Here is a 27,761-nt window from a genome sequence, read left to right as displayed (position 1 = left end):
GCCTATTTTCTGGAAGGTGACTAAGCGTTCCAGGGACAGTGTGGACTCTGGGCTGTGCAGTAACTGCCCCCTCTCTGGATTTGAGGGGCCTTTGAGCTGCTGGGAGGAAGGCGCTCAGGCCTAGGTGAATGTGAAGTGTGGGAGTGGGGAGCTTCTGAGAGAACCTTCCCAAAGAAGTCTGCCAACTGCCAACGCTTTTCTCCCCAGCAGGAGATGAGGGGCAGAGCTTCTTTTAGCAGGTTTCTTTGTTTGCCACTCACAGTGCCTGAGGTGGGGAGTGGTTTGATGCTGAATATTTGGCAACACATTCCAAGCTTCTCCTGCTGGCACTCCCCCCACCCCCCCCACCCCCGTGACTTTGGCAGTTCCCAGAGGGGGAGCATGCCCCCGTGGGGTGTCGGTTCACTCCCCAGGGAGCTGTGTCTTCCCCTTCTCCACGGGGTCAGCCTCTTCTATCAAACGTTTCCCAAACCCCAGAGAGAATTTTTGTGTCTATTTTTAAACTACTCTTTTATATAAAATGCTCATAGTATAAACAATTCGAGGAAGCCATAAAGACATGAAATGAAGGTAAAAATATTTTCCTGTCCCAGTCCCTGCCAAATCCCCCTGGGGGCCTTTTGAAAAATACAGCTGCCCCAGTTCCACCCCTGAGGGTGTGGGATTCAGGAGGTGAGGCCCAAGCTCTTGCATTTAAAAAGTCCTGTCAGCAGTGACAACAGCCAGTACACGCTCAGTGCCAGCTCCCTGCCAGGGGCTCTGGAAGCTTCCTAGCTATAGCCTCGCCAGGCAGGCACACACAGAATTCATCAACATTTTAGGGCACGCTGGGCGAGAGGATGCGGCTGGTGCCGCCAGAGGTGACTGGCCCTCATACAGCGACCTCCGTTAGCCCCACTGTCCACCTGGGCACTGAGGGGTCACTTCCTCGGCTCCCCGGCCATCAGTCCCAGGACACAGGGTGGGAAGCACGGGGTGAGATCATTCAGGCTGCCCCTGAGCTTCAGGTCCATGCAAGGTAGCCTTCGAAGAGGCAGTAAGACACGTCTTTCCGGTCTCTCTCATCTCCTTGCCCACCCCTGCCTGGCACTCCTGGCCCTCGGGATTATTTCTCCAACCTCCTAGGATCTGGAGGCTCGTTGAAGTCCTGTGGGGGGAGGGGACATTTTCTGTTCCGAGACTCAGAGGTCTATTTTCTGCCCTGGTTCCTGTGCCTCTAGCCAGAATCCCGCTGCCCAACTGCCTGCTAGAGCCCACCCCCTCTGCAGGCAGAGCCCTCAGGCTGCCTGACTGCACTTCCCGGGGCTCTGCTTTGCCGCGCTCTGCCCTGCTGGTACTGTCTGGCCCCAGGAACCTCTCCCCAGAGTTTCCACCCACCTGCTGCCTGCCGAGCTCTGGGCAGGGCTGGCCCCCTTAACCCCAATATCTTGCCCCCAGGCCTGCCCCAAGGGACAGAGGGAGAAGATTCACAAAGCATTTATCATAATGGGCATTGGGAGCAAGTCTTCCTGGTACCCAGGCAGGAGGCTGCAGACTAGCTTCTCTCAGACCCCTCACCGTCATGGGCCTCTACTGAGCTGGATGGATTATTTTATCAATTGTGAGAATGGGAGGCAATATAGTACAGTAATTATGAACATGGGTCGAAATCCCAGCTCTGCCACTTCTTGGCTATGGGAACTTGGACAAGCTGCTGTGTGGCTCTAGGCCCTGGGAACAAGGCAGAGACCAGCAGACAAGGTCTTGCTCTCATTGCACCTGTTTTCTACAGGAGGGAGACTGAAAAGAACATTAAACACACAAGTAGGCTGGGTAATTTCAGGTAGCAATGAGTGTTACAAAGAAAATAAGACAGGGTAATGGGGAAGTGATGGGGCTGGAGGGACATTCAGAAAAGGCAGCCGGGGAAGCTCTCTGAGGAGGTGACATTGTGCTGGGACCTGCCTGAAAAGGAGGCAGCCATGAGAAGACGCAGGAGAAGAGTGTTCCAGGCAGAGGGCGCATCAGGTGCAAAGGCCCTGAGGTGGGAAGGGGCTTGCAGTGCCTGAGGCCGCAAAGGAGGCCAGTGTGGCTGGAGCTTCAAGGCCAAGGTGAGGTCGGACCCAGCACCCAGCAGTCTTCCTGGATGTGGTGAGGAGTTTGGATTGTATTATAAGTACATTAGGAAGCTGTTGGCAAGTCTGAAGTCAGTGTCTAATTTATATTTTAATAAGAGGTCTGTGGCTGCCCAGGACTATTGGCTGGGGGTTGGGGGGAGTGTTCAGGAGTAGTTTCTCAGAGCTCTGAGTTGTAATAAGGCTTGATCACCTTGATGACCACCTTGATTTTGATAAAGAGACTGCTCCTTTAGCACTGGGCCTCGGTTTCCCCATCTGCCTAATGGAGCAAGGCCTCAGAGGTCAAGAGGAACTCAGTCCCTACGTTTCTTGAGGTTCCCTACATATTAGAAAATGAAAACATTTCAGAGTTACAAAAGTTATTGTATAAAGTACATGTTTACATTCAACAAATTAATGATTTTAGCGCTGAAATTTGCAATGCAGTGTAATTCTACCATGCACAAGATGATTACAAGATTTATAAAAAGAATTAGTTCCTAGCTTTTCCAGCAGTGAGGTCTGGTAACCAGGCACATTTTCTTTTTTAAAAAATAAATTTATTTATTTATTTATTTTGGGCTGCATTGGGTCTTCGTTGCTGTGCATGGGCTTTCTCTAGTTGCGGCGAGTGGGGGCTCCTCTTCATTGCGGTGCGTGGGCTTCTCATTGCAGTGGCTTCTCTTGCTGCAGAGCACGGGCTCTAGGCTCGTGGGCTTCAGTAGTTGTGGCTCGCGGGCTCCAGAGCACAGGCTCAGTAGTTGTGGCGCACGGACTTAGCTGCTCCACAGCATGTGGGATCTTCCCAGGTCATGGCTCGAACCCGTGTCCTCTGCTTTGGCAGGCGGGTTCTTAACCACTGAGCCACCAGGGAAGTCCCCAGGCACACATTTGAAGCTGTGTGACGAATGTTTTCTTCTTTCAATCCTGTCAGTGTAGCTTCTCCCGGGTGACCTCGCGTGGAGAAAAACATCAGAATTCTGGATTTAGATCCTTTATCCCTTGAATGTGTAGCCTGGGTCAGGAGGCCCCCAGCCCCCACTGATAGGCCCCACTTTGAGCTGCCTGGTTTCTGGTTCTGCTGGGGATGGGTGGGTGGGGGGCAGGGTTTGGAGCTGGGGAGGGTCCAGCCTTCCTCAGCTCAGGGATGGACCTTGACCAGCCCTGGATGGGGATCCCCCTCCTTTGCCTGGGAATCAGCTTTCCTCCCCCCGCCCTGGAGGATATGGAAGGATGCAGAGAGGGAAGAGGAACCGGGGGATACCCCTAAGCCTGGACCAGCCTCCCCTCCCCTAGCCTGTAGCCACCTTTAGCTGGGGAGTGGAGCTTCCACTCTATGGAAGGAGGATTGGTCTTAATTGCTTTGCTGATGGAAAAGCCACATTTCAGTATTGATCTTGGTTTCTGCAGCCCTTGGAGGATGGCTGGTGATTCCTCTAATGGAGGGGGAAGGGGAGAGGGGAGCTGGCTGCCTGGAGACAGGGCTGGGACTTTCTCCATCCTCATCATCCTCCCTGGTACCCACCTGCTTTGGAGGGGCCATTCAGAGACAGGGGTTCTAGTCCTGGCTCCGCTTCCGAGTGTCTGTGTGAGTTCCCTCCTGTGGGCCTCAATTTTCCCATTCGGGAATAGAGGGCAGGTGGAGGAGGTGGTGATGAGTCAGGGTGTGGAAAATAGGACAGCACCGGGTTGTTTTTTGTTGTTGTTTTGTTTTGTTTTTTGCCGTGACACACGGCTTGCGGGATCTCAGTTTTCTGACCAGGGACTGAACCTGGGCCACGGCAGTGAAGGCCCTGAATCCTAACCACCAGGCCACCAGGGAACTCCCTGACTTAAGGTTTTAAAGCTTACGCCTGGACCCTGACTGCCTGAGTACAAAGCGTGCGGCCACTGCTCACCACAGTGTGACTTTGGGCCAGGTACTTAATCTCTCTGAACCTCTGTTCCCTCCTCTGTAACGCCAGCACGGTGGTAGCACCATCCTCAGAGGACTGTCATGAGGGCTTACATAGTCTGCATTTGCGACTGGCTCCTTTTATACACTGTTTTGTTTTTTAAAATTAAGGCATTAAATACCGAATTGGAGAAAAGCACCAAAAAGGAAATTATTGCAAAATGCTTAAAGTGGGGACCGTGATGCCCATGGCCCAGGGCTGTTGGGAGGACTGAGTGGGGTCACGGGTGTGATTGCTCTCAGCAGCCTCAGTATCAGAGACCACAGGTGCAGACCCCAAGCAAGGCCTCCCTCCCAGGTGGGCAGGGAAATCCAGGGGATTTGGACAAAAGTCCTGAGAAGCAGATGGGAGATCTCTGAGTAAGCCCTGAGGCTGCCATGGCCAAGTTCTACCTGCAGATTCTTTGGGGCTCTCTGTGTCCCCGGTCCCAACTCCTCTCATGGGAGGTGGCTTCTGTGAATTAATACAGCCCTTCTCCTGCAGAGAATTCCCACTCCCTTAGAAAGTTTCGTTCATTCAGTCGTTTGTTCTTTCATTCAGTTATTTCTTGAGCACCTACTATGGGCCAGGCATTTGGGTAGATGCCACAGGCACAACAGAGACCAAGTCCTCGTCCTCAAGGACAGCGATCTCCCTGAGACAGAATGGGACGTGCTGTCCAGGGGCCCCGAGAGCACAGAGGAGGAGCCCCTACCAGCTGGTAGTCAGGGCAGGCTGCCAGGAAAGGGCGACATCGAAGGATGGGTAGGGGTGAATGACAGCCGGTGAGGAACAGGTGGGAGGCTGAGAGGGAGCTTTCCAAGCTGAGAGAACCGCGTGTGCGAAGGCTCCAGAGTGGGAGGGCTGAGCAGCGCGTGCCTGGAGAGGTGAAGTTCAGCAGTCCAGGCCGTCTGGGGTGTAGTGTGAGGGGCAGGGCTGGACGAGGGCAGCTGGAGCCTGCTGTGGGAGTGGGGATGCTCCAGGCTGCCTGGAGCTTGGCTCTGATACAGGAAAGAGATGCCCCTTGTTTGAGAGCCCTGAAAGCCAAGGGAGGGGAAGGGACTTCTGCGTCACTGCAAACCCAGCCTCTCTCTCTTTCGCTGCAACCCACTGCCTTCCTGGAGGACCCAGAGGCTCTGCCCAAAAGGCGAGCTTGCCCGGGGGGCCCAGGTGCTGCCCTGGGAGGTGGAGGCTGTGAGGAGGGAGAGATGGGATGGGTGGAGGCTCCTCCCTCACCTGGACTCACCTGGGCATCTGTGTTTCAGACCACCAGAAGCTGGAGCGTGAAGCCCGCATCTGCCGCCTGCTGAAGCACCCCAACATTGGTGAGTGTGGGGGATGGGTGAGGGGTACAGGTGGGGCCTGGCCCAGCTCCCCTGCCTGCCTTGGTAGGTGTTTGTTGAGGGGAGCGGGTAGCTGCTCTCTTCTCGGGGACTGAGGCGATAGAGGTGGGAAAGGGTGTGTCTTGGTTTCCGTACTCCTCTGAGAGCAGCTTGGTTGGGGAGGGAAGGTGAAGAAGGGGCCCTTCCTCCCAGCCCACGCTGCCAGCAGCCTCCTTCAGAAAAGCTGTTTCAGGAAAACTCCCCAAGCTCTGAGAGAGACAAAAATAGGCCAAGCTTGGCCTTGACCGGTGCAGCCCACTCCCCAAACCTACCCCCACGCTGAGTCAGCCTGGCTCCGTGGCCCTGCCCACCTGCATAGACCTGCAGCGCCGGCCTCTCCGAGGCCAGCCCCAACGCGGCCCCTGCCCAGGGTGGACTGAACACAGGCTGCATGGAGCGGCTGAGCCCAGGGCGGGCAGGATGGCGCTGAAAGAGCACATCGCTACCTAATCTCCCCTCCCCCACCCCTGCACAACTTGGGGGCTGCGTCCCAGCCTGGCAGCGTTCTGAGTCATGGAGGGGAGGGAGTGCAGAGTCTAGATATAGTTCTGTCAGGGAACGGCTGTGTGACTTTGGGTAGGAGCACTACCCTCTCTGAGCCACTTCTCCCATCTTCACAAGGAGGGGACTGTCTGGACCAGCTGGGCATCTTGTTAAAAGGTAGATTCTGGTTGAGTGGGTCTGGATGGGGCCTGAGGTTTTGCATTCCTAACACACTGCAGGGTGATGCCACGGCTGCTGGCTCACCAACCACACTTGAGGAACAAGGTCTAGGTGCTCTGTAAGGAACATTCCAGCTCTGACAGCTACCAAGCCTTCTCCCTCAGGAGGCAAGCATCTCTCTATGTCCAGGGCCCCAAGGGTTAACTTCCCTGATGAAGAGAAGCATCTCCAACTGCTATTTATACCCGGAAGGCACCTCCCCTTTCCCAGTGACTGGGAAAAGGAGCAGAACTGTACACACGGCAGCTAGAGGTTCCAGGGCTAGAACCGGAGAAGGGGTGGCAAGGTGGCTGGCGGGGAGCAGCCCTGGTTGGATCCTGGCACCTGACCTGTTTATGACCGTGCGCAGCTCCTACCCTCTCTGGGCCTCCAGCTCCCCAACTGTACAATGGAGGGGGTCATGAGTGGTCGCTGACTATGTAATCCCATGGTGCTCAGAAAGGCCATCAGTCCTGGAGGAAGGAGGTGGGGAGTGTGTGCGTGTGTGTGGCGCGCGCGCGCACGCGTGCGCCACTACACAATTGCAGCTGTCTCAGGTCAACGCTGCCTCCTCCTTCACCCGCTCATTCCCAGCTCTAAAGGGGAGGAGTAAGTTATGGGCTCTGGGGCTGACAGACTGCAGCTCAAATCCTGGGTTTGCTGCTTAATTGCTGTGTGATCCATGACATGTTGTTTAACTGCTCTGAAGCTCAATTTTCTCATCTGGAAAATGGAAATGATACATAGCTTGTAGGATTATGATGATCACATAAAGCATAGTACAATAACAACCCCCCGTAAGTGCTTTATTATCATTAAGCTGCTCCACTTTTTCTCAGTCTGTACCCTCCCACAGAGCAACCTTACCTGAAGTCTTGCCTCTTGCCTAAATCTTCATATGATTCTCATTCCTTTGAGCCATGAGGATTTTGAGTCGTCAGTTTGGGGCATTATATATAACACAGTGGTTAAGAGAGTGGTGTTTGTAGTCAGACACACCTGGATTCAAATCCCAGCTCTGCCTTTTTAAAAATTTATTTATTTACTTATTTATTTTTGGCTGCGTTGGGTCTTCGTTCCTGTGTGCGGGCTTTCTCTAGTTGTGGCGAGCGGGGGCTACTCTTTGTTGTGGTGCACGGGCTTCTTATTGCAGTGACTTCTCTTGTTGCAGTGCACGGGCTCTAGGCGCACGGGCTTCAGTAGTTGCGGCACGTGGGCTCAGTAGTTGTGGCTCACGGGCTCTAGAGCACAGGCTCAGTAGTTGTGGCGCACGGACTTAGTTGCTCCGCGGCATGTGGGATCTTCCCGGACCAAGGCTCGAACCCGTGTCCCCTGCATTGGCAGGCGGATTCTTAACCACTGCACCACCAGGGAAGTCCCCCAGCTCTACCTTTTATATGGTGTTTGAATTTGGGCAGGCTATGAAGTCCTCAGACTCAGTACCCTTCTCTGTGAAATGAGGATAGTCATGCTACTCACTTTCTAGAACTGTTGTGAGGGTTAAGTGAGACGTTGTAAGTAAAGCACTTACCACAAGCCTGGCAGGTGGTAAAATCTCAGAAATGACAGCTATCATCTTCATCATCGTCACTGAGTCATTTACTCCATTTGTTCACCTGATGTCAAGGGCATCCGAGGCCCCACCATGTGCCAAGGCCTCTGCTAGTCTCTGAGGATGTGCGGAAGGAATGAGGATGGGGGCGATTGCCCTGGCGGTCCAGTGGTTAGGACTCCTTGCTTCCACTGCAGGGGTTCTGGGTTCAATCCCTGGTCAGGGAACTAAGATCCTGCAAGCCGTGTGGTGCGGCCAAAGGGAAAAAAAAAAATAGAAATGGTGGGGAGGGGGGTGGCTGATGGACAGGCACGTGGAGAGCAGAGCTGAGATCCAGAACAGGAAGACACTCAGAGGAACTTGAAGCTATTGTTAGGCCTGGAAGTGTCCTTGGAGGGTACCGCTTCCTGAGCCTCTAAGCATCTCAGTTCAAAGTAGATTGGAATCTGCCCAAAGAAGTGCAAAGAGGTCCAGATGTGGATGCAGAACCTGAGAAGTGGGTCCGTGCCCAGAGAAACTAGGCTGAGTCCTACTCAGGCTGCTTGGTGAGTCCAGCCAAGGTCACTGCCCAGCCACACACAGGGGACTAGGTCAGGGAGGTCCCTGGCTCAGCACAGGTGGGTCCAGCTGTGCTACGCACAAAGCATTTACCTCCTAGATCCTGCTTCGGGGAGGACAATACTCTATTCTCTGTACCATTAGCACCTGCTGTTGAGGCAGACCCGCCCCTGAACCCCAAAGGCCGCCCCAGGGAGCAGGAGACAACATGAGAGTTTAGCAGGTGATTTGGGGTGGCCAAGGGAAGTGAGGTTAGTCAGTGATGAAGATGATGATGTCTTCATTTATTAAGTTCTTCCTAGTGCCAGGCACGGTGTTGAGTGCATTAACTCCCCACACCAGTCCAGTGCAGTGGTGTTAGCACCGCTGCTAGAAGAGGAGGCTCAGAGAGGTTATGTAATTTGCCCAAAGTTACACAACTTCTAAGAGGTGGAGCCGGAAGGCAAACCCAGAGAGTCTGACTGCAGAGCCCATGCTCTCAGTCCTTCTGTGACTATCAGGAGTGTGCTGTTGGGGGGCGGGGCAGTGGCCAGGGGGTCAAATAGACCCTTCAGTTTCAAAGAAAACAATGGTAACTGTTGGAAATAGGACAGGAGTGTCAGAAGTTCATGAATCCAGCTACACAAATGAAAACTAGGTTACAGATTTGTTTGCTCTTTGACAAGCAGTGATAGCATAAATCAATGAGCACAGACATGTCAGTCTCCCCACCAGGAGATGGGACTGTCACATAGGCCATGGCCCTTGAATCCTTGCCTCTCTTGGGCTCTGGGTTGAGTTTTCCCTGAGGACAGCTTCCATCCACAGGAGGCGAGGTTTTGTGTGTGAAAATGAAATGAGGAGTCCTGTCTCCTGAGCTCTGAGCCGTGATGCAGCCACCTCTCAGGGATTGAAGCCAACTCCAGTATCATCCCGCAGGTGGAGGCTGGAATCCAGCCCATATCCCCCTCACCTGGCTGAGCAGAGGGCCAGCCTTTTACAATCAGCACAAAGGCACCATCTGAGCTACAGGCAGCTCTGGATACGCCCCTCACCCCCACATTCTGTCCGTTTCCCTGAGCCCTGAGGACCTTCTCTAAATGGGGCTGAGGCTCCTGGCCAGAGGGTAGATCTGGAACCCCAGTCTTCTTGGAGCTCCTCCGAAATGGCTGTTGACCCAGCTCTAAAAGCTCTTTTTGAGACGGTTCTGGATGTAACTTGGCTTCTCAGAGCTTCTCACACTCAGGAAAGAGGAGTTAAAACACCTGAGCAGAGTAGACGGGAAGGAGTCTGCTGCCCAAGAATCCTCTTGGCGGAAAGGGTGTTTTTCAAAACTTTGCCCTGATACACTGTTAATGCAAGTTTATGGTAGATGAATGAGAAGACTAATAATTTTAGAGGTATCTCCTATAACCTCAGCATCTAGAGCTAACATTGATGATATAGGCTTCCATGTAATGTCTGATATCTGTACCTTCTCAAGTACATCTAAACATATTACCTCAGGTCAGGTTTCTTAGAAGCAGAGCCTGAGGCAGGGATTCAGGTGCGTGTGGTTTACTGAGGGTGTGCTCCCAGGGGAAGCCTGTAAGGGATGGGGTGAAGCAGGATGGAGGGAGGGGAGGGAACTGAGCAGAAACGTGGCCTCAGGTCAAGTCTAACTCTGACCTGGTCCCAGGTGGAGGGTGCAGTGGGGAGGCTTCTGGAACGTAAACATCTGGAGTTGTCCCTCCTTGAGGAAAGGCCCTTTGCACAGACTCTGCCTCCCCACATTAGTCCATCATTGGCTGAAGGCTATAGGTAACCATGTGGGCAAGGTGGCTCTGTCAGCAGTGCGCTATTCTCCAGAGAAGGAGGGCAACTGTGAGTGGTAAGCCAACCCACTGCTGCAGGATGGCTGCACCATCTTATTAAAGGGCGTCTGGGCAGGGCACCAATGTACAGTTGTCAGATTCTGCACTCAGAAAATACAGGATGCTCAGTTCAAGACACATACATTTCAAAAGTCAAGCCTATCTTTGCTTTGAAATGCATTAACAAATTGAAATAGGTTAAAGGACGAAGGGATAGATAGAAATATAATAAAGTAAGTATAATAAGACATTAATGATAGAACCCAGGTGGTGGGTACTTGGGTATTCACTTGACTCTTGACTCTGTTTGAAATTTTTTTTTTTTTTTTCCTGTACGTGGGCCTCTCACTGTTGTGGCCTCTCCCGTTGCGGAGCACAGGCTCTGGACGTGCAGGCTCAGCGGCCATGGCTCACGGGCCCAGCCGCTCCGCGGCATGTGAGATCCTCCCGGACCGGGGCATGAACCCGCGTCCCCTGCATCGGCAGGCGGACTCTCAACCACTGGGCCACCAGGGAAGCCCTGTTTGAAATTTTTTATAATAAAATGTTGATAAATGATTAAAGCAGGATTATATTATATGTACTCTCAGGCTACCTACTTTTTAGTTTTGCTTTAAGATAGTTTAAAAACATCTTTCAGGTGCTCGCTTCAGCAGCACATATACTAAAAACATCTTTCAGTCATTATTTGTAAATATATATCATTTAAGATTTTTAAAAGACATTTTATTTAAATTTGTATCCCCTTCATCCTCCATCTCTGATCCTCCTCTCTGTAGACACACTCTGGGGTATTTAATGCCTGCTTCTCCAAACTTTATGTGCCAATATGAGGGCCATAAGCTCTTTAGGGGGCTCAGTATTGAGTCAGAAATACATGTACATGGCAGGAATTCAGATGGCACTAGGGCTTACAGAGAAAAGTCACAACGACCCACAACCCCAGCTGTCCCAATTCCCCTCCTCAAGGCACCCTCAGTGCCCACATCTCTGTATCCTTCCAGAGAGACTTATGCTGTACACAAGCTGAAATACATCCTTTCAGAAAAGGACTATGCATACTGCTTTGCTCTTTGCTTTTTCACCAAACAGCATAATTTAGAGACGATTCCAAACCAGTGGATACATAACTGCCACATTATTTTAACAGCTGTGTAATTTTCCATTGTGCAATGTACCATAATTCTTTGAGCCCACCCCCCGCCCTCCACGGCCACTTTTAAGTTGTGGTGCAGGGAAGGACATGAACTTGTTCTTGGCTGGCAGGGTGTGGGACCCCACCACAGAGTCAGCCCCAGGCCTTGGGCCCCCTTTTTTTTCCCAGAAGCTCAGGGGGTAATTTGGAAGCTCTGGGCTCCTGGGAGCTCTGCCTTTGTTCTTGGTAAATGAGGTATGAAGAGATGACAGTTTCTCAGCAGCCAGAACTGAGGGACCAATGTCATTCCCCCCTCCACCAGCTCTGCTGTCACCTCAGACCGGGAAGAGAGCAGGGCCATTAGCACAGGGCCAGCACTGAGTAAACATCGATTGTGTGCCTCATGGAATTCTCACAAGAAGGCTGCGAGTCCAGGAGTTTCATTCTCATTGTCCAGGCAAGGAAAGAGAGGCTCAGAAAGGGATAGCAATTTGGCCAAACTCACACAGCTAGCATAGTGACAGAGATTTGAGCTACAGGTCTTTCCATGACACTGGCCTTCCCAGCAGGGAAACTGAAGGTTGGAGTGGGAAGGGGACCAAACTTTGACCAAAGCATTGGTCTTTAGTCTTTAAGCCCAGGCATCTTTTGGGGATGCCTGATGTCAGCGATCCTGTGTATTTGTTCATGTGTATTTGTCAAGGCACCTGGCAACTGGTTCGTACTCAGTGACTTTCGGAGAAACTGGAATGTTGGTTATTTGAGGGGTGAGAGGGAGGCTGGGAGTGGGGAGCCCTGTGTCCTGCGTAACCAGCTGCCTTGGCCCCTCCTACAGTCCGGCTCCACGACAGCATCTCCGAGGAGGGACACCATTACCTGATCTTTGACCTGTGAGTCTGGCCCCATCCTGGGATGTAGAGTGGGAATGGGGACAGCCTTGGCAGGGATGACCTCACTGGGTCTCTTGGCCTGAAGAGTCCACATGCCTCCTAGGTTGGGCTGAATTACCTCTTCTGATACAGAGTTTCCCAAAACACGGTAGGCCTGGTTTTCCTGACACACCAACAAACACTTTTAACTTCCATCATCATATATTTAGTTTCATTTCTATTTGTGGCCAGTGATGCTGGTCTTCCAGTTTCTAGTGGTGATATAAAGTTTCCTTTTGGAATAAATTTAAAGTTTTTAAAGCCAGTCAATTGAATGAAAAGCAAACATGAGCTGAGAGGTCTCAGTGGCTCCTGGTCCCACGGGTAAAGGACAATACTTGAGACAATGGGGGAGTCTGTGCGTGTCAGGGTGGGGGGATGTGCAGCGGGGCTATAGGAAATCTCTGTACTGCTGCTCAATTTTGATGTGAACCAAAAAATTCGTTCACAAAAAATTTCACCACGTTCACCAAAAATTTAGCTACCCCCTCCCCCCAAAACTAGTCTATTAAAAAACAAAAAAGCTCCAGTCGCTGGGTTTCCAGGAGCCTAATAAATCATAATGACGTGTTCTGAGTGTCCCACCCCCAGTTCTAACCTCAGCCTGGCTCTCCCCGAGGGTGGATGGGAGAGAGGTCAGTGGAAGGGTGGGCTGGAAGTCAGGAAGGGGGTTGTAGTGGGGAGCACCCCTGTGGCTTCTGGGACCCCTCCCTTTGGGCCTGAGGTTCTGAGGTCCCTGGGCCCCACTCTTGGCTTCCTGGAGACTTTTCCATGAGACGTGGCCCCTGGGGCCTCTGTGGGTGGTGACTCTGCCTGTCCCCGCAGCGTCACCGGCGGGGAGCTGTTTGAAGACATCGTGGCCCGGGAGTACTACAGTGAGGCCGATGCCAGGTGAGTGCCAGGTGCAGCCTGGCAATGGTGCCTGGGGGCAGGGCACTCCCTCCTGCTGGCTCCCCAGGGGAGGCCCGCCCTCACCCCCTGCCCCCTTCCTCTCTCTCTTCAGTCACTGTATCCAGCAGATCCTGGAGGCCGTGCTGCACTGCCACCAGATGGGGGTGGTACACCGGGACTTGAAGGTGAGTGACCCACCTGAGGGTGCGGCTCACCGGGAGCCTGCTCCTCCATCCCCTGCCCTTCCCTCCACCTGCAGAGCCAGGGGTGCTATCAGAACCCCGTTAGCTTCCCTGAATTGGGCTGGGTGGGGAATATCTCCCCCACTCTTCAGATGAGGAAACCGGGCTCAGGGAGGTGGAGCACCTGGGCTGGGGACCCAGGTTTCCCGATTCCCAGCCTCAGGTGCTTTGTGCCAGGCCAGGTGAGAGGCAGCTAGGCCACCAAGGCTGGCTCTGGTGGAGTCCAAATCCCAGGTGGGCCACTTTCTAGCTGCACTGCCTCAGCTTCCTTATGGTGGGGGTTGCCATAGCAACCTCGTTACAGGGTTGCTGAGGATGTCAAAGGAGACAGCACAGTGCCCGGTACACAGACGCGTTATCAGTCTTGCTTCTGGGCCTCTGAGGGGAGTGGTGAGGTAGGAAAACAGGCTTTGGGGCCCTCCACGTCCTCCCTCTTCCCACTCGAAGGAGATGGACTGGACTAAGCAGATGTGGAGTCCAAGCTTGGCACCAGCTGCACGGCCTCGCCCGGTCAGCACATGCTTCACGGTGCTCCCCTGCTGGGCTTCAGGGCATCAGTGTGTGGTAGCTGCATAGCACCACCCCCATTTTGCAGAGCAGGAAACTAAGGCCTAAAGAATCCAGGGGATTTGCCCGAGAACAGGCAGTTCAGTTGTGCCTGAGCTAGGGCTGGAGCCCTGGGCTTCTGACCCCAGATCCCATGCTCCCGGTGGGCTGGGACCAAAACGCCACTCACTGCACCTCCTGCTTCTGCAGGTTGCCTAACCCTTCTAGGTGACTCTGCCAGGTGTCCATCAAACCTCTGCTTTTTGACTTTCAGTGACTATGAACTCACTTCTTATGGGGTAGCCCCTTGAACTACTAGGAAATGCTCCTTCAATCTTTCCCACTGTGGGGCTTCGCCTGTGAACCCCAGGTCTACCCTTTGGGGCCACACAGAGGTCAGGCCTCCAGCTCAGAGCACCCTGGAGGCACGTGAGTGGCTTTGTAGTAGCTCCTAAGGCTTCTGCGGGCTGTTCTCCTCCATTCCCCCCTAGGATGGGATTTCCAGGCCTTCCTCATCCCGGGTACCCTCTCTGGGCATCCTGCAGTCAGTCCAGGTCCCTCTTTGGGGTGCAGTGCTCTGACCAGAACCCCTGCTCACCTCTGACTGTCACGAGCCATCTGTGGCTCTGCACCTGAGCCCAGGTGAGCTCCCGGTGTCTCAGTCTAGACCCGCAGGCAAGTGTGCACGCAAAGAGAGTCTCTGGTCAGACTGCAGGGCAGCTTTCCCCTAGGGCCTGTTCCCATTAGAACCATAGCCCCTGCACGAGAGGAGGAACAGGGAGAGGCAGCACAGATTTAGGCCATTCCGGATAGATTAATTAGTGGCGCATTCATCAAATCAGGGCAGGACAGCTACTGAGACCCAGGACGTGTTGGGAACACTGTCCCCAGAGGACCAAAGAGGCCTCAACGAGGGGCAGAAGGAGCTATACTTGTTTGCATCCTGCCTAGTTTGGGGCAGTGAAAGGTCAGGTGTGGGACTCCTCGGAAGTCCCAGTAGGGAAGGGGGTCAGAAGAAACTAGCTGTCTCCAGGGACTCGGAGCCCCCGCTCTTCCTCCCCAAACAAAAAATATGAGTACTGATACTTATCAAGCATTTGTAGTCCACTGCGAAGTGCTTTACAGGGACTATCGTAGTTAATCCATGTGCCACCCCACGAGGTAAGCATCATCCCCACTTTTTGGAGAGGAGACTAAAGCTCAGAGACGTGAAAGAATTTGCCTAAGTTCCACAGCATAGAAGTGGCAGCACTGGGAACAGAAGCTAGGGCTTTCTAACCGAAAAGTTCCCACTTTTAATACCTCTCTGCCCTGAGGAGGGGGATTTCCTGTCTTCCAGACCCAGCAGAAGATGACAGCCTTCATGCCCCACAGGCCAGGTGGCACATAGGAGGCCCCACATCTCTCAGCCTAGAGTGGTTCAGAGCACGGCTCTGGAGCCAGACTATGCCTCGATCTGGTTCTATCGGTTACTAGCTGTGTGATCTCAGTCAAGTCACTTAACCTCTCTGAACCTCAGTTTCCTCATCTTTATACATGTGATAAATACTTAAGTGCCTGCTATGTGCCGCCCACTGTTTTAGGTGCTGGTGATACATTGGTGGACAGAACACATAAGAAACTCATATTGTACAGAGGTGACGGATAATGAACAAGCACATAGACAGATGGGAAAACACATTAGAAATTGTGATGAGATCTATGAAGGTAACAACAAGGAGCTAAGATAGAAGATACCTGGGGACTCCTCCTTTAGATAGAGTAGTCATGGAGGGCTTCTTGGAGGGGGTGACATGAAGGTGAGAGCTGGATGATGAGGAGTCAAACCTGTGACGCACGGAGGGAGAGCAAATCAGGCAGGGGGAGCAGGAAGTGCAAAGGCCCTGAGGTGGGAACAAGCGTGACTGTTTCAGGGGATGTAAGAAGGCCACTGTGGATAATGGAGATAATAATGCTTACCCCAAAGGGTTGGTGAGATAATAAATGGAATGATGTATGCAAAACCCTGAGCCCAGGGGCTGGCACATAGTGGAAGCACGATAAATGTTGCTTCTTTTTCCTTATTGTGGTGATGGCTGTTTCCCCGCTGCCCCACCCCCACCTCAGCCCCAGAACCAAACTCTGAGGGAAGGGGAAGGAGGGGTTGGCAGGTTGAAGAAGGGTCTTCCTATGGCAGAAGGTGGAGGGCTACAGTGGGGTAGTCCCCTCTCTGGGAAGCTCAGGGTTCTGTGTTTGGGGCTGGGGGTGGGAGGTGGGGGGTGGGCGGTGTGCCTCTGGGTCGCTCAGCTGCTCCTCCTGTAAGCCCAGGGCTCCAGAGGTGAGGTTCTGAATCTGTTCACTGTCCTCTGGCTTTTTCCTCTCCCCCTTTCCCTCTTTTCTCTGGTCCCGGGAAGCCGGAGAATCTGTTGCTCGCCTCCAAGCTCAAGGGCGCCGCAGTGAAGCTGGCGGACTTTGGCCTGGCCATAGAGGTGGAGGGGGAACAGCAGGCATGGTTTGGTGAGTAGGGGCAGGGGTTGTCAGGGGTATTGGGGGCCAGCCTTGAGTTGACACGTCAGCCGCTTAGGAAGCCTCTGCCCGAGCAGAGGAGGCGGCTATCGCCCCATCTGGGACTCAGGGAGCAGAGCCCCCCTCCCTGCAGCTTCTGAGTCAGCGGGGGTCACCCACCCTAGCTCCCTGGGGGCCTGATGCAGGAACATGGCTGTCATTAAAACAGTATGTGACTTCTTCACACGCACATCCGGCGCTGTTGGCCAGGGGCTTCCATGAGTTCCCCTAACAGCCTGGGTGCTAGATTATTATCCTGATTTTACAGATGAGGAACAGAGGCTAAGAAACTAAGCAAAGTTGTCAAGGGAGATGAACAGGGGTAGAGCCAGGATTTAAGCTCAGATGATCCAGTGTGCTCTGAGATTTTGGCATAATTGAGTCCCTTCAGCTATCCGGGGGCACTTTTTAGTGGGCAATGTTATCAGTGGTTAAGAGCCAGCGCTCTGGGTTCAAATCCTGGCTCTGCTACTTACAAGGTATGTGATTTTGGGTGAGTCATTTCACCTCCCTGAGCCTTTGTTTCTTTATCTATAAAATGGGGCTAATAATAGTATGTTCCTTGGGGTGGTGTGAGGATTAAATGAGATCAGGCATAGAAAGTTCTCAGCCCTGCTTAGCACACACACTCATTACATAGGAACTATTCTTACAACTACTCGTTAAAACATTTTGGGTGTCCATTATTTCAACGCATCCTCCCAACAGTGCTGGGAGGTGTTTAGGATAGGAATCCCTAATCCGTTATTCATGGATGAGGAAACTGAGGCCCAGAAGGAAAAGAGACCTACCTAAGTGACTTAGGGCAAAGCCAGTGTTAGGGACAGACCTTCTGCCATCCCAGGACCAGCTCCTGGAAGGGGTGGGGAGTGCGTGAGGGTTCAGCTCAGCCTGGAACTGACAGGCAAGGACATTTCACCTCTAGAGCCACCAGCGATTGCTTGGTAGTGGTTGCCAGGAGCGTTGTGCTAGAAGTTTGTGACTCTGAGGCAGGACCCTGGGATGGATCAATGACTCTGCCATGAGGCTCTCGGTGCTGGGGGCGGGGGGGGTGGGGTGGTGACAGGTATACTCTGTCCTCGTCCACCTTGGTCTAGAGGCGTTGGTATCTTACCAGGCCAGGGCTTCCAGCCTTTGGCCGGCTCTGGGGGCAGGGGCCGTTTTCCCCATCTCCAGGGCAACCTCATCCCTCTTCCAGCAGGATCTTGTTCCGGGTTACTTACTTGCCAACCTCTCTGTGTATGTCTGCCTGTCTGTGTGTCTGGGGAGCAGGGTTCGCAGGAACACCCGGATACCTCTCCCCAGAAGTGCTGCGGAAGGACCCATACGGGAAGCCTGTGGATCTGTGGGCCTGTGGTGAGTCCATCCAAAGGCCCCTTAGTCCTCCTGGCTGCCTGACCCTCTGGTGCCCTGTCTGTCCTTTCCCATCGTTCTCCTCCCTCACCGCCCCCCACATCACTACTCCTCATGAGGCTGAAGGTCTACTGGTTCTCTCCTCAGGGGTCATCCTGTACATCCTGCTGGTTGGGTATCCCCCGTTCTGGGATGAGGACCAGCACCGCCTGTACCAGCAGATCAAAGCTGGCGCCTATGATGTGAGTGTTGCTCCTGTCTCCAGCCTCCCTGTCATCCCCTGGGCCCCATCCAGTGAGAGCCAAGGTCCAGTGAGGCCAGAGACCCGAGGATGACCCTGTCCCACCCTCCCAGCCCATTCAGGCCTCCTGCCACTCTCTAGCTATGGGGTGGGGATGGGGTGAACAGCAGGTGGAGCCTGAGGGCTGACTGGGGCCAGGCCATGAGCTGGCAGTGCCTAATGACTTGGGCATCTAAGGGATGGGATTTAGTCCATGGGGCCCCAGAGGGCAGAAGCAGCACCAACGTGGTGTGAGAGGTCAGGGGGCAGGCCCCAGGAGCCAGGTTCTCTCTCTATGTATAGAGAGATAGATAGATACATACATACATACATACGTATATAGATATATGTACACACACATACACACATATTATATATTATATATACAAATAGTAATAATAGCTAACACATATAGCAGTCTTCTAAATGCTTTCTATATATTACTACAGTCAATCCTCACACCAGTCATGACACAGGTACTATTGTTACCCCCATTTTATGGATAGGGAAACTGAGGCACAAAGAGGTTAAATAAATGCCCAGACCACTTAGCTAAGAAACGGTAGAGCTGGGATTTAAACCCGGGCAGTCTGGCTCTAGTGTCCATGCTTCTAACAACCAAGCTGTACTGCTTTTCTGCATGGCTGATGTCTATTGAGCTATATGCTACGTGTTCTATATCATATTTAATCCTCACAACATCTCTCGGGGTCACATGACTTGCCCAAGCTCACACAGCCCAGGAGGCAGAGCCAGGACTTGAAGCCAAACTTCTGATTTTGAAGTCTGGGCTCTAACCACTGTCTGGCTGCTTTGCACATAAGGCACAGCTTCAGAAGAGCAGAGGGAGGCCTCCTTTCCCCGGCCATTGTTCTGATTTGTCCTGGGTTCAGGGGACCCTGCGCCATTTCCTGGTTGTGGACGCCCGAGTAGAAGGACACTAGGACCCCTGCCTGCTCCCCTGCCAGTCAGGGGCTGGGGGATCGCAGGGGTGGCCTGGGGTAGGCTGGGCAAACCTGGCCCCTCTGCCCCTTCCAGTTCCCGTCACCAGAATGGGACACCGTCACCCCGGAAGCCAAGGATCTGATCAATAAGATGCTGACCATCAACCCATCCAAACGCATCACGGCCGCCGAGGCCCTCAAGCACCCCTGGATCTCGGTGAGCCTTCCTCAGCAAGGCCCCTCCTGGGAGCCCCTCCAGACCTCAGGAATAAGGCCCCTACGGAGGCCTGGCCCCTGCCTCTGGGCCTGAGGGCCCAGCATGGGGCCGACGGAGCTTAATCCAAGAGACACCGACCCCACTGTTGTTCTCAGGGGGAGAGTGGCAAGTGGGAGGTATTTTGGGTTGGCACAATGACTGGGGGTGTTACTGGCTTTGAATGTCCATTGCCAGGATTTTTTTTTTTTTTTTTTTTTTTGCGGTACACGGGCCTCTCACTGCTGTGGCCTTTCCCGTTGCGGAGCAAAGGCTCCGGACGCGCAGGCTCAGCGGCCATGGCTCACGGGTCCAGCCGCTCCGCGGCACGTGGGATCCTCCCGGACCGGGGCACAAACCCGCGTCCCCTGCATCGGCAGGCGGACTCTCAACCACCGCACCACCAGGGAAGCCCCGCCAGGATGTTTATACCATCCCCTAGAACAAAAAATCATTCCCCCAAGATGGCAGCCACATCCATAGGATACTCTGGATGGGGAGGGAGGGCTTGCCTTCCGCTCACAGACCTCTCCCCCACTCCCTTCAGCACCGGTCCACCGTGGCCTCCTGCATGCACAGACAGGAGACCGTGGACTGCCTGAAGAAGTTCAACGCCAGGAGAAAACTGAAGGTAACAGCAGGTCCTCACCCTCCATGCCCCCCGGCTGTGAGAGTAGCTTGGCCTGGGTCTCCGCAGTGGCCAAGAGACCCGCTCACTAGTTCTTTCCTTTGTTGAGTCAACAAGTGTTATTGAACGCCGGCTGCCTGGGCTGGGCAGTGAGCAGCGGTGAGGACAGACGAGTGATGGAGACGTTATGGGGCAGTGGTGAGTGCTGTGATCACATGCCCTGAGGCTGTGGGAGTGCATAGCAGGGCCATGGAGCAGGCCATGGGAAGGATCCCAGAAGCCTTCCTGGGCAAGTGTCATTTCAGCTGAGATCCCGAAGGATAAGCAGGTATTAACAGTATAGGAACAGATTGGGCAGATGTTCCAGACGCAGAGAAAAGCCTGTGCAGAAGTCTGGAGGCGTGAGCATGACCCCTTAGGGGGACTGCAAGTGCTTCAGCGTGGCTGGGAGAGGTTTCCGGGGGTGACATGTGACTGGGCAGGAGACCATGGTGGGGGTGAGAGACCCAGCTGCCAAGCACTGGAGAGGAATGGCTGAGGGACTAGACAGGGGTTGTGGCTCCAAGGAAGCCACAGTGTGACCCAGGTGGGCCCTAAGCTGCCAGCCTCTCAGCAGGTCTGTGTGTTCTCAGGGCCGTGACATCTCCTGGCCTAGACCTTGCCAGGGACCCCCTGAGCAGGTAGGAAGGGCAACCAAGGGGTCCCCAGCTGGTCGGAACAGAAAAGCCATCCACACGCGGAGTGACAGATGCTGAGGCCCTGGCTGCTTCGGAACCTCCTCACCAACTGGTCCCAGGCCTGGCATGGTGGCTCAGGACAGGGACATGGGCCAACGGGGTGCTGGCCAGCATGATGCCAGGAGAATTGCGTCTCACCCCCAACCCCGCAGTGGGAGCTGTCACAGACGAAGTCTCAAAATGTCAGTCAGGGAGTCTTAAAATCATGGACTGTCAGACCCAGAGAGTGTTCAAATCAGACAGCAATTAGGACCAGGAGGGCCATTGGTCCCCAGCCCCTCCATTGACAGAGGAGGGTTTTTCCTCATTAACCCAGGGTTCCGAACCCAGGAGCCACAGAGGGGCGAGCTAGTACTGGAGTGAGGAGCTGAGTGCCCTAGGCAGAGGGTGGAGAGAGGGGGGGGGACCAAGGGGTGCAGAGTCTACTGTCCTTGCCCCGTCAGGAAACTTCCTTGGCCTTTAGGAGCCCCACCGACAGGTGTCCCGGAGCACAGCCACCAGCTCTGGCCAGGCCGGTGGAATCTATTAATATCTACTCCTAGGATGGCCGTGTACCCAGAGCGGTGCCAGCTAAGGCCTAGCTCATCCCTGCCTCACCCTTCTCCAGGGAGTTGGGGATGGTCTCTGGGCTGTGGGGTGAGAGAAATGGAGGAATGGACGGCAAGGGGCAGAAGGCTTTGGCTTTGTGTCTGAATGGAGCACCTGCCTCTCCTTCCCCACTCCCCTCCCATTTCTCTGTCTCTCCTCTCCCCCCTCACCTCTGGCCTCCTCTCCCCCAAACCCCCTCCTCTTATCTGTTGCAGGGAGCCATCCTCACCACTATGCTGGCCACCAGGAACTTCTCCGGTAGGTGGTAGGACCTCAGATTTCCAAATACATCCTGCAGGAGGTAGGGGCATTGCCATATGGGGTATCTGGTGCCCTCAGGCCAGAGGGCCTGGGGAGAGGGGGGCTGTAGGGGACCCCATGACTGGGGACTTAGCTCACCTGATGCAAACCTGCAGAAGTAGATAAAGGTCAAAGGTCATCAAGCCAAGGGCCCACCAGGAAGGGTTAGAGGTTAAGTCTGGCTCCCCCACCTCACAGCAGTGCTGGGGTTCTCAGGCTGGGCCAGCCAGAGGGAAGGGCCTCATAGATGTCAGGGTACAGGTCCAGGAGGGACTGACCGAGGCCCAGGGAGTAGCAGTATTCCTGTTCCCCACAGTTATGAAGCAGTGCCCGTGGTTTCACTCACGTGGTTTTTGTGACAAGGTGATTGCCATCCCTGTTTTCTGAGTGAGGAAACAGAGGATCAGGGAGGTAAACTCTGACCTGCCCCAGGTCACACTGTTAGAGGGAGGCTTTCAGTGCAGTGGTGACCAGACCCAGAGCAAGTGCCTTACCAGGCTGGGTCACCAAGGAGTCCAGGGTAGGAGGCTTTGGCCTTGGCCTGGGCTGGTTCAGGCGGGAAATGCCCAGTGACCTGTGGCATGTGGCCCCGAAGAGAGAAGGGGAGGGGATTAGCATCAGGACTTAGCAAGAAGCTCCCCTTGGCATGTTAGAGAGTGCCATGGCCAGCGTCCGCCAGAGGCTGCTCTCTGGGGAGCCCGGGGCGGCAGATGGGGCAGTTGAGCAGATACAGCAAGGCTCACCCGAGGGACCCTCTGGTTGGGGCAGCTAGAGCTGCTGCGGCACGTGGCTGGCTCCACCGCAAGGGGTTGGCTCTGGGAAGCTACAGCCCTGGCATTGCTGAGAGGGTCCACCTGCACATTTAACCAGCTGGGAGAATGAGACCCAGGGCTGGGAAGACCCTGCAACTTCAGATTCGGGCTTTCCCTACCACACCGGACTGCCTTCCCACGCTCTCCCCAGACAAGGATCCTGCAGTTCCTTAAACTGAAAGCTGAGCCACCCAGGCAGTCAGAGTCTTTTTTTAACAACTGAAGTGCCCCTAGGGCACTCTAGTCCAGAGCTCACAAAACAGAGCCCAGGGTTAGTCTCTCTCTCTCTCTCTCTCTCTCTCTCTCAACCTCCTCTCTCTCTCTCTCTCTCTCTCTCTCTCTCTCTCTCTCTCTCTCTCGATGTGCTTGGGGGCACCAGTGGTGTTTAACAAATTTTTTCTGGCAAGAGTTTCCAGCACTTAAAAACCAGGAGATTTCATAGAAAATCCCAGATTACTGACTTCTCTTGAAAATCAGAATATGTGGCTTCTCGGGACCCACAGTCCTGTAATAGTGGGCTGGAGCTGAGAGGGGCCTCCTTGGAGGCTTGGGGGGCAAGTCCTCTCCCTGCTGCTGTGCATCCTGGTCTAGCTCACAAAGCCCATGATGATGGCTGGCCATTCGTCTCAGCTTCGGGATCCAGAGGTACTCCCCCAACCCCACCACTGCCTTGCTTCGCAAGAGGGAAAAGTTGCATGAGAGCCTGAGAGGGGTCATAGGTGGAAATGTGAGGATGACTGGGGAGCTGGAGAAGCCATGAGCCCCAGCCCTCCAAGCCTCTGGGGCATCAATGTCCAGTACCACCCCTCCTCCCCAGCTCGCTCTCTCCAGGCTGCCAGGAAAAGGACTTACAGTGGCTACCATTTACTGAGCATCTACTACATACACGTCATACTAAGCACTTTATAGATACTGTCTGCTTTAACTTAAGGCCATTTGCTTGAGGTTTGAAGCAGCCAGGTGTCAGGCTGCACAGGGCTGGTCATTGATCCCATTTCCTGACTGATGCCCTCTCCAAGGTCTCTGACCAAGAGGTGAGAAGGAAGGGAATGGGAAATGACAGGTGGGGCCTCCCTGAGAGCTGTTGCTCTGCTTTTCCCAGCCACCAGGGACACAGCCAGCCCCAGTGTGGGGCTCTGGTGTTTGAGGGTAGGGAGGCCTCTGCAGGGGATGGGTGCTCTGGCAGGGGTGGGCCCCAGAGCGGGGGCATCTGCTTCTTATCACCAGCAAAATGCAGCTTTGCAGCTGTCCAGAGTGAGTAGGCAGGGCTGACACATGACCTCTGCAGCAGCATGGGGCTAAAATTAGAGCCGGCCGGGGCGGGGAGGGAGCGTCCAGCCCCGGGCTGGGCAGCCGGGCCTCCGGGTTGGCCACCACTAGCACGGGTGGTGACCAGGATCTGGAGGGAATCCCCAGACTGAAACAGCAATCCCACGGTCCTGGGACACATCGGGCACCTCCCTCAACCCATGGAGCCAGAGGGTCACACTTGAGATTGCTGAGAACCCAGGCCCACTCCCACCCAACGGGCCACCGGCAGACCCAGGGCTGCCCAGGAAGGAAGAGGAGGGAGGGGAGGAGGTCTCCCCACGTCGCTGCTCCGGCTCTGTGCCCTCCGCTGCCCGTGGATGTTGCTCTTCCTCGCCCTGTGGGCCCTGGTGCCCTGCCTGGTGTTGGTAACCCTCTACTTTTTCTCCTCTGCAGGCGGGAAGAGTGGAGGAAACAAGAAGAACGATGGTGTGAAGGTAAGTCCCGGCCAGCACGGCAGGGTCTGCCTCTGACAGCGTTTCCGCCCACAGGTCCTGGCTTGCAGGGCTGGGACAAGAGCCAGGCCTTGCCGATGGTGTTCTGGGCAGATGTGCTCACCCGTGCAGCCTGGCATCCCCAGACCCGGACCTGGGCTACGGTGCCCACCCTCCCACCAGGATTGGTGGGGGGCAGGTGGGGGAGGGGAGGGTTGAAAGAGGGTGGGAGAGGCAGGTGGCCTGGGGTTGGGGTGGGCATGAGGGCCGGTCAAAGGAGATTTCTGCGGTTCTGGAGGACTGGTGAGTGAGTGGGTGCAAAGAAGGGACAGAGATGTCATGAGGGGTGACCTCCTCCTTCCCGAGTGTAGGCTGGCTGGAATGGGCCCCTGACCCAGTGCATGCCCCAGTCCAGCCTACAAAGCCTGCAGGGGATGGACAGCCAATCCTCTTGGCTTTGATACCCAGAGGTACCCAGCCCCATCAAGGCCTGCCGGTTCAGTGCTAAGAATCCCCTCCTCTGCCCGACCCAGGCCTGCCCCGTCCTCACCCCTGATGCCCGAGCTGCTTTCCTCCACACCCCACTGACCCCTCCCTCCCTCCTCTCTCTTCTCCCTCTGCTCTCTGGGGCCTTGTCCCCTACTTTCTGCCTGGTCCCCTACTCTCTGCAGCTCCCTCCTCCCCTGCCACTGGCTCGCCTTGTGGACTCTCCTCTCTCGAGACCCTGCCTTTTTCTGGGCTCAGAGCCCTGCCTGGCCAGGGCCCCAGGGCTGGGCTGTGCCCAGGACACTGGAAGGTGTGGGATGCTTTCCAAACACAGCCACTCAGGTGGGCTGGTGGCTTCACGGCTTGGTTTGTAGTGGCATTTAGGGTCTCAGGCCCCTGGCTTTGGTCTGCCGGGGGTGGCATGGGAGGGGATCTGGGCTGTCTGCCTGAGGCCAGGATATGGCCCTCCTCTCTGCCCTTGGCCCTCTGGGGGCTTGAGTTTCCCCATAGGTACAGTGGGAGGGGGGAGGGCTGTGAACTCCATGATTTCCAAGATTTCAACTTTAAAAACAAACAAACAAGAAAAAATCATTTTCCCTTCTCATCTTGGGTGCTTGAGGAATATGTAATTATTTGGTTATCAGTCAAAGCCAGTGGTTTACAAATGGAACTCCTTGGAGCCCAAAGGTTCTGGGGAGGTACCTCTGGCAGCAGATGGGGAGGGATTGGAAGGGGGACGCCAAGCAGAGAGGATTGGGGGCTTCTCACACCCACTTCAGCCTGAACAGCTCCGTGGACCAGCCATCGCAGTGGCTGAGAGAGCCTGGGTGAGCTTACAGCCCATTATTTCAATCTCCTGAGCCTGTGTTTCCTCATTCAAGCAACGGGTGAGCAGGGTTTCCCACCTCCCAGGGCTGTCTGTGAGGATGAACTAAGATACTGTGCATTGAGGACTTAGCATGGTGCTGGCGTGCGATACATGCTCATGAGATGCTAGTCAGTAGTATCTTTTCTGCTTTACGTGTTGGACTTTCGGGTAAGATTTCTCTTGAAGTTTGCTCGAGAAAATACTTGGAAAACACAGATCTAAAGCCAGCCCAATTTATACAGTTGACACACAGCCATCCCCAATGCTGTAATGGAATCCAGAATTGAGTTTTGGCTTACCTGCTGTTTTGGGTTACCCATGAGTCACCCCCCTCCCCTCCCAATTTGAAAGGGTGATGGAGGGATGTGCAACTTGCAGGGGAAGGGGGCAGGCTTGGAGCAGCTGGGGCTCAATCTGGCCCTAGTGTGTAGACACTGGGGGTACTGGGTCCCCTGGGGAAAATCATATTTGGGGGATATGGGGCAGAGGCCACAGGCGCTAGTGGGCTGGGGCCCAGGTAGGTGGAGGAGGAGGGGCTGCAGGAGGGCTGCCGCCGTCTGCTTGGCACTCGGGTGTAGCCCTGGCAAAGCCCTGGTCAGGGCCTCCCTCAGGCTGGGTCGTGGGACGAAGCTGTTGTCTGGCTCCTCTCTGGGCAAGGCCAGGAGGCGGAGGCTGTCTGAGGGCAAGGGCATCTCGTAGCGTGGCGGGGCTCTGGCTGGTCACTGCAGGGCCTTCCAGTGGGCACAGCTGAAGAAACCGCTGCTTCCTGTAGGACAGGACAGACCCTCAGTGACTTCTCAGGGTGGCCTGGGTGTGGAGGAAGAGACACTCAAAGGCTATTCCTGGCCCGACCCTTCCTCTGCAGCTCAACCTCCTCCCCTTCCTTGGGATGGAGGAGCAGGGACATCCAGCCGGAAGACGGGAGTAACCCAGGGGGATTTGCCCAGGATTTGGGGAGCCCGGCCTGCAAGAGGAGGGAGGTCCATTCATGTTTTTACTATGACTGAAAATGGACCTCAAGTCAAGAAGCCAGGGGTTTGAGCCTGGGCCCCACTGTTCCCTCCCTTGGGGACCTGGGCCATCAGTTCCGTCATCTGTGCAAGAGGAGAAGCGCTGTTTTCAGGGAGGCTGGTGAGAGGCTCCCACCGGGGTGGGCCTGGTGGAGTCGCATTGGGATGCTCCTGTAGCCAACATGTGCTCGGCCAAAGCAGGAACTACAACTCGGTCCCTAGAGACGGACCACTGATTCCACCTGGGGCTTCACTGAAGAAGCAGTGATCGGTTCCAACGCTGGAGGAAAAACTGGCGGGTTGGAGTTCAAGATATGACACAATACTGTACTTTATGGGCTTTTAAGGGCTTTTCAAGGCTAACTTTGACCATCCTCTGTTTCTACCATCACTGCCAACCTTAGAACCATGTTCTTCACGTGGTTCTAAGAGATGTGACTCTACTTTTGGTGACAGTTCACTTTCTAAATGAAACTGACATGCTGGTCGGTGTAGGGTTATTATTAGTGTCATCATCATTTCGTGATTCAGGAAAATCGAGTTTTTCTATCACCAAGAAGCGATGCCCCCGGTCCCAGCCACTCCTAGGCCTCTACTTTCATGAAGAGGGGCTGACCGCTCCCACCCCTCAACCCCACTCACTGCCCCCTGTTGGTGTCCCATCCGTGCGTCATGACCCCTCTCCCCCATGTCCCATCCTGTCACTGTGCGTCCGAATTTGATGCAGTCTCTGCTCTGTGTTGCCTCCTCGTGTCCCGCCTGGAACCTCCTGGCCCTCATGCTGCTCCTCAGGTTTCCGCCGACAGCCGAGCTGTGTGGGCCTGTCCCCTCCAACACACGCTGTGCCTGGCCCGGCTCCAGCCAGGAGTGAGGCCAACGCTAGGCGGACAGGGCAGGGAAGGAGGGGCTGGCTGCAGGCTGCTGCCTTGCAGGAGTCACACTGCCCGGGGCCAGCTGGGGCAGAGGCAGGGGCTGTGAGCACTTACACTGGAAATGCCCAGTGAGCCACCTCCATGCAGAGGCCCTGGATGGAGAGGACAGGATAGGATCTAAGGCTCCTGGCGCTCAGAGGCTCCTGGATCTTGGAGTCAGAAAGCCCAGACTTAGACCTGAGGACACTTGGAGAATATCCAGTGCCTCCCACTGGCAAAGGCCTACCCGGAGGCATCTCAGGTCTCCCCTCTGCTCCCCACACAGAGCAGCAAGGGGAGAGCCTCCTGGCCTCTCAGATGTAAGTGCTTCCAGGATAAGCCTTTGAAGAGCCATCAGGCTGTGGGTACCTGGAGACCTGGACAGAGGAGAGGGCCTGCACTGGGGGTTCCAGCCTCTTCTTTGCTAGTAGCTAGCTGAGCGACCTTGGGTGGATCGCTGCCCGTCTCTGGACCCCAGGTTCTTGTCTGCTCAATGCAAGTGTCGG

General features: G+C 54.8%; 1 protein-coding gene across 3 annotated transcripts in view; it reads left to right on the top strand.

Moving 5' to 3' along the window:
* The window catches only part of CAMK2A (calcium/calmodulin dependent protein kinase II alpha), a 63,176-nt gene that overhangs the window by 19,033 nt on the left and 16,382 nt on the right, over nt 1-27,761 (top strand). For 2 of the 3 annotated variants that reach the window (XM_065875159.1, XM_065875158.1), the window contains exons 3-13: nt 5,296-5,355; nt 12,027-12,081; nt 12,946-13,011; nt 13,124-13,196; nt 16,193-16,295; nt 17,616-17,699; nt 17,844-17,938; nt 19,015-19,137; nt 19,721-19,804; nt 21,342-21,384; nt 23,943-23,983. In XM_065875159.1, the coding sequence (XP_065731231.1) occupies nt 5,296-5,355; nt 12,027-12,081; nt 12,946-13,011; nt 13,124-13,196; nt 16,193-16,295; nt 17,616-17,699; nt 17,844-17,938; nt 19,015-19,137; nt 19,721-19,804; nt 21,342-21,384; nt 23,943-23,983 (827 nt within the window). Of the gene's footprint in view, nt 1-5,295; nt 5,356-12,026; nt 12,082-12,945; nt 13,012-13,123; nt 13,197-16,192; nt 16,296-17,615; nt 17,700-17,843; nt 17,939-19,014; nt 19,138-19,720; nt 19,805-21,341; nt 21,389-23,942; nt 23,984-27,761 lie in introns of those variants that run through there. The other variant, XM_065875161.1, reaches the window with a different exon arrangement.

The sequence above is a fragment of the Phocoena phocoena genome, chromosome 3, assembly GCF_963924675.1.
Source record: "Phocoena phocoena chromosome 3, mPhoPho1.1, whole genome shotgun sequence".
In the NCBI taxonomy this organism is placed as follows: Eukaryota; Metazoa; Chordata; class Mammalia; order Artiodactyla; family Phocoenidae; genus Phocoena; species Phocoena phocoena.
The sequence above is the reverse complement of the archived record's forward strand: the minus strand, read 5'-3'. Positions and strand labels throughout refer to the sequence as shown.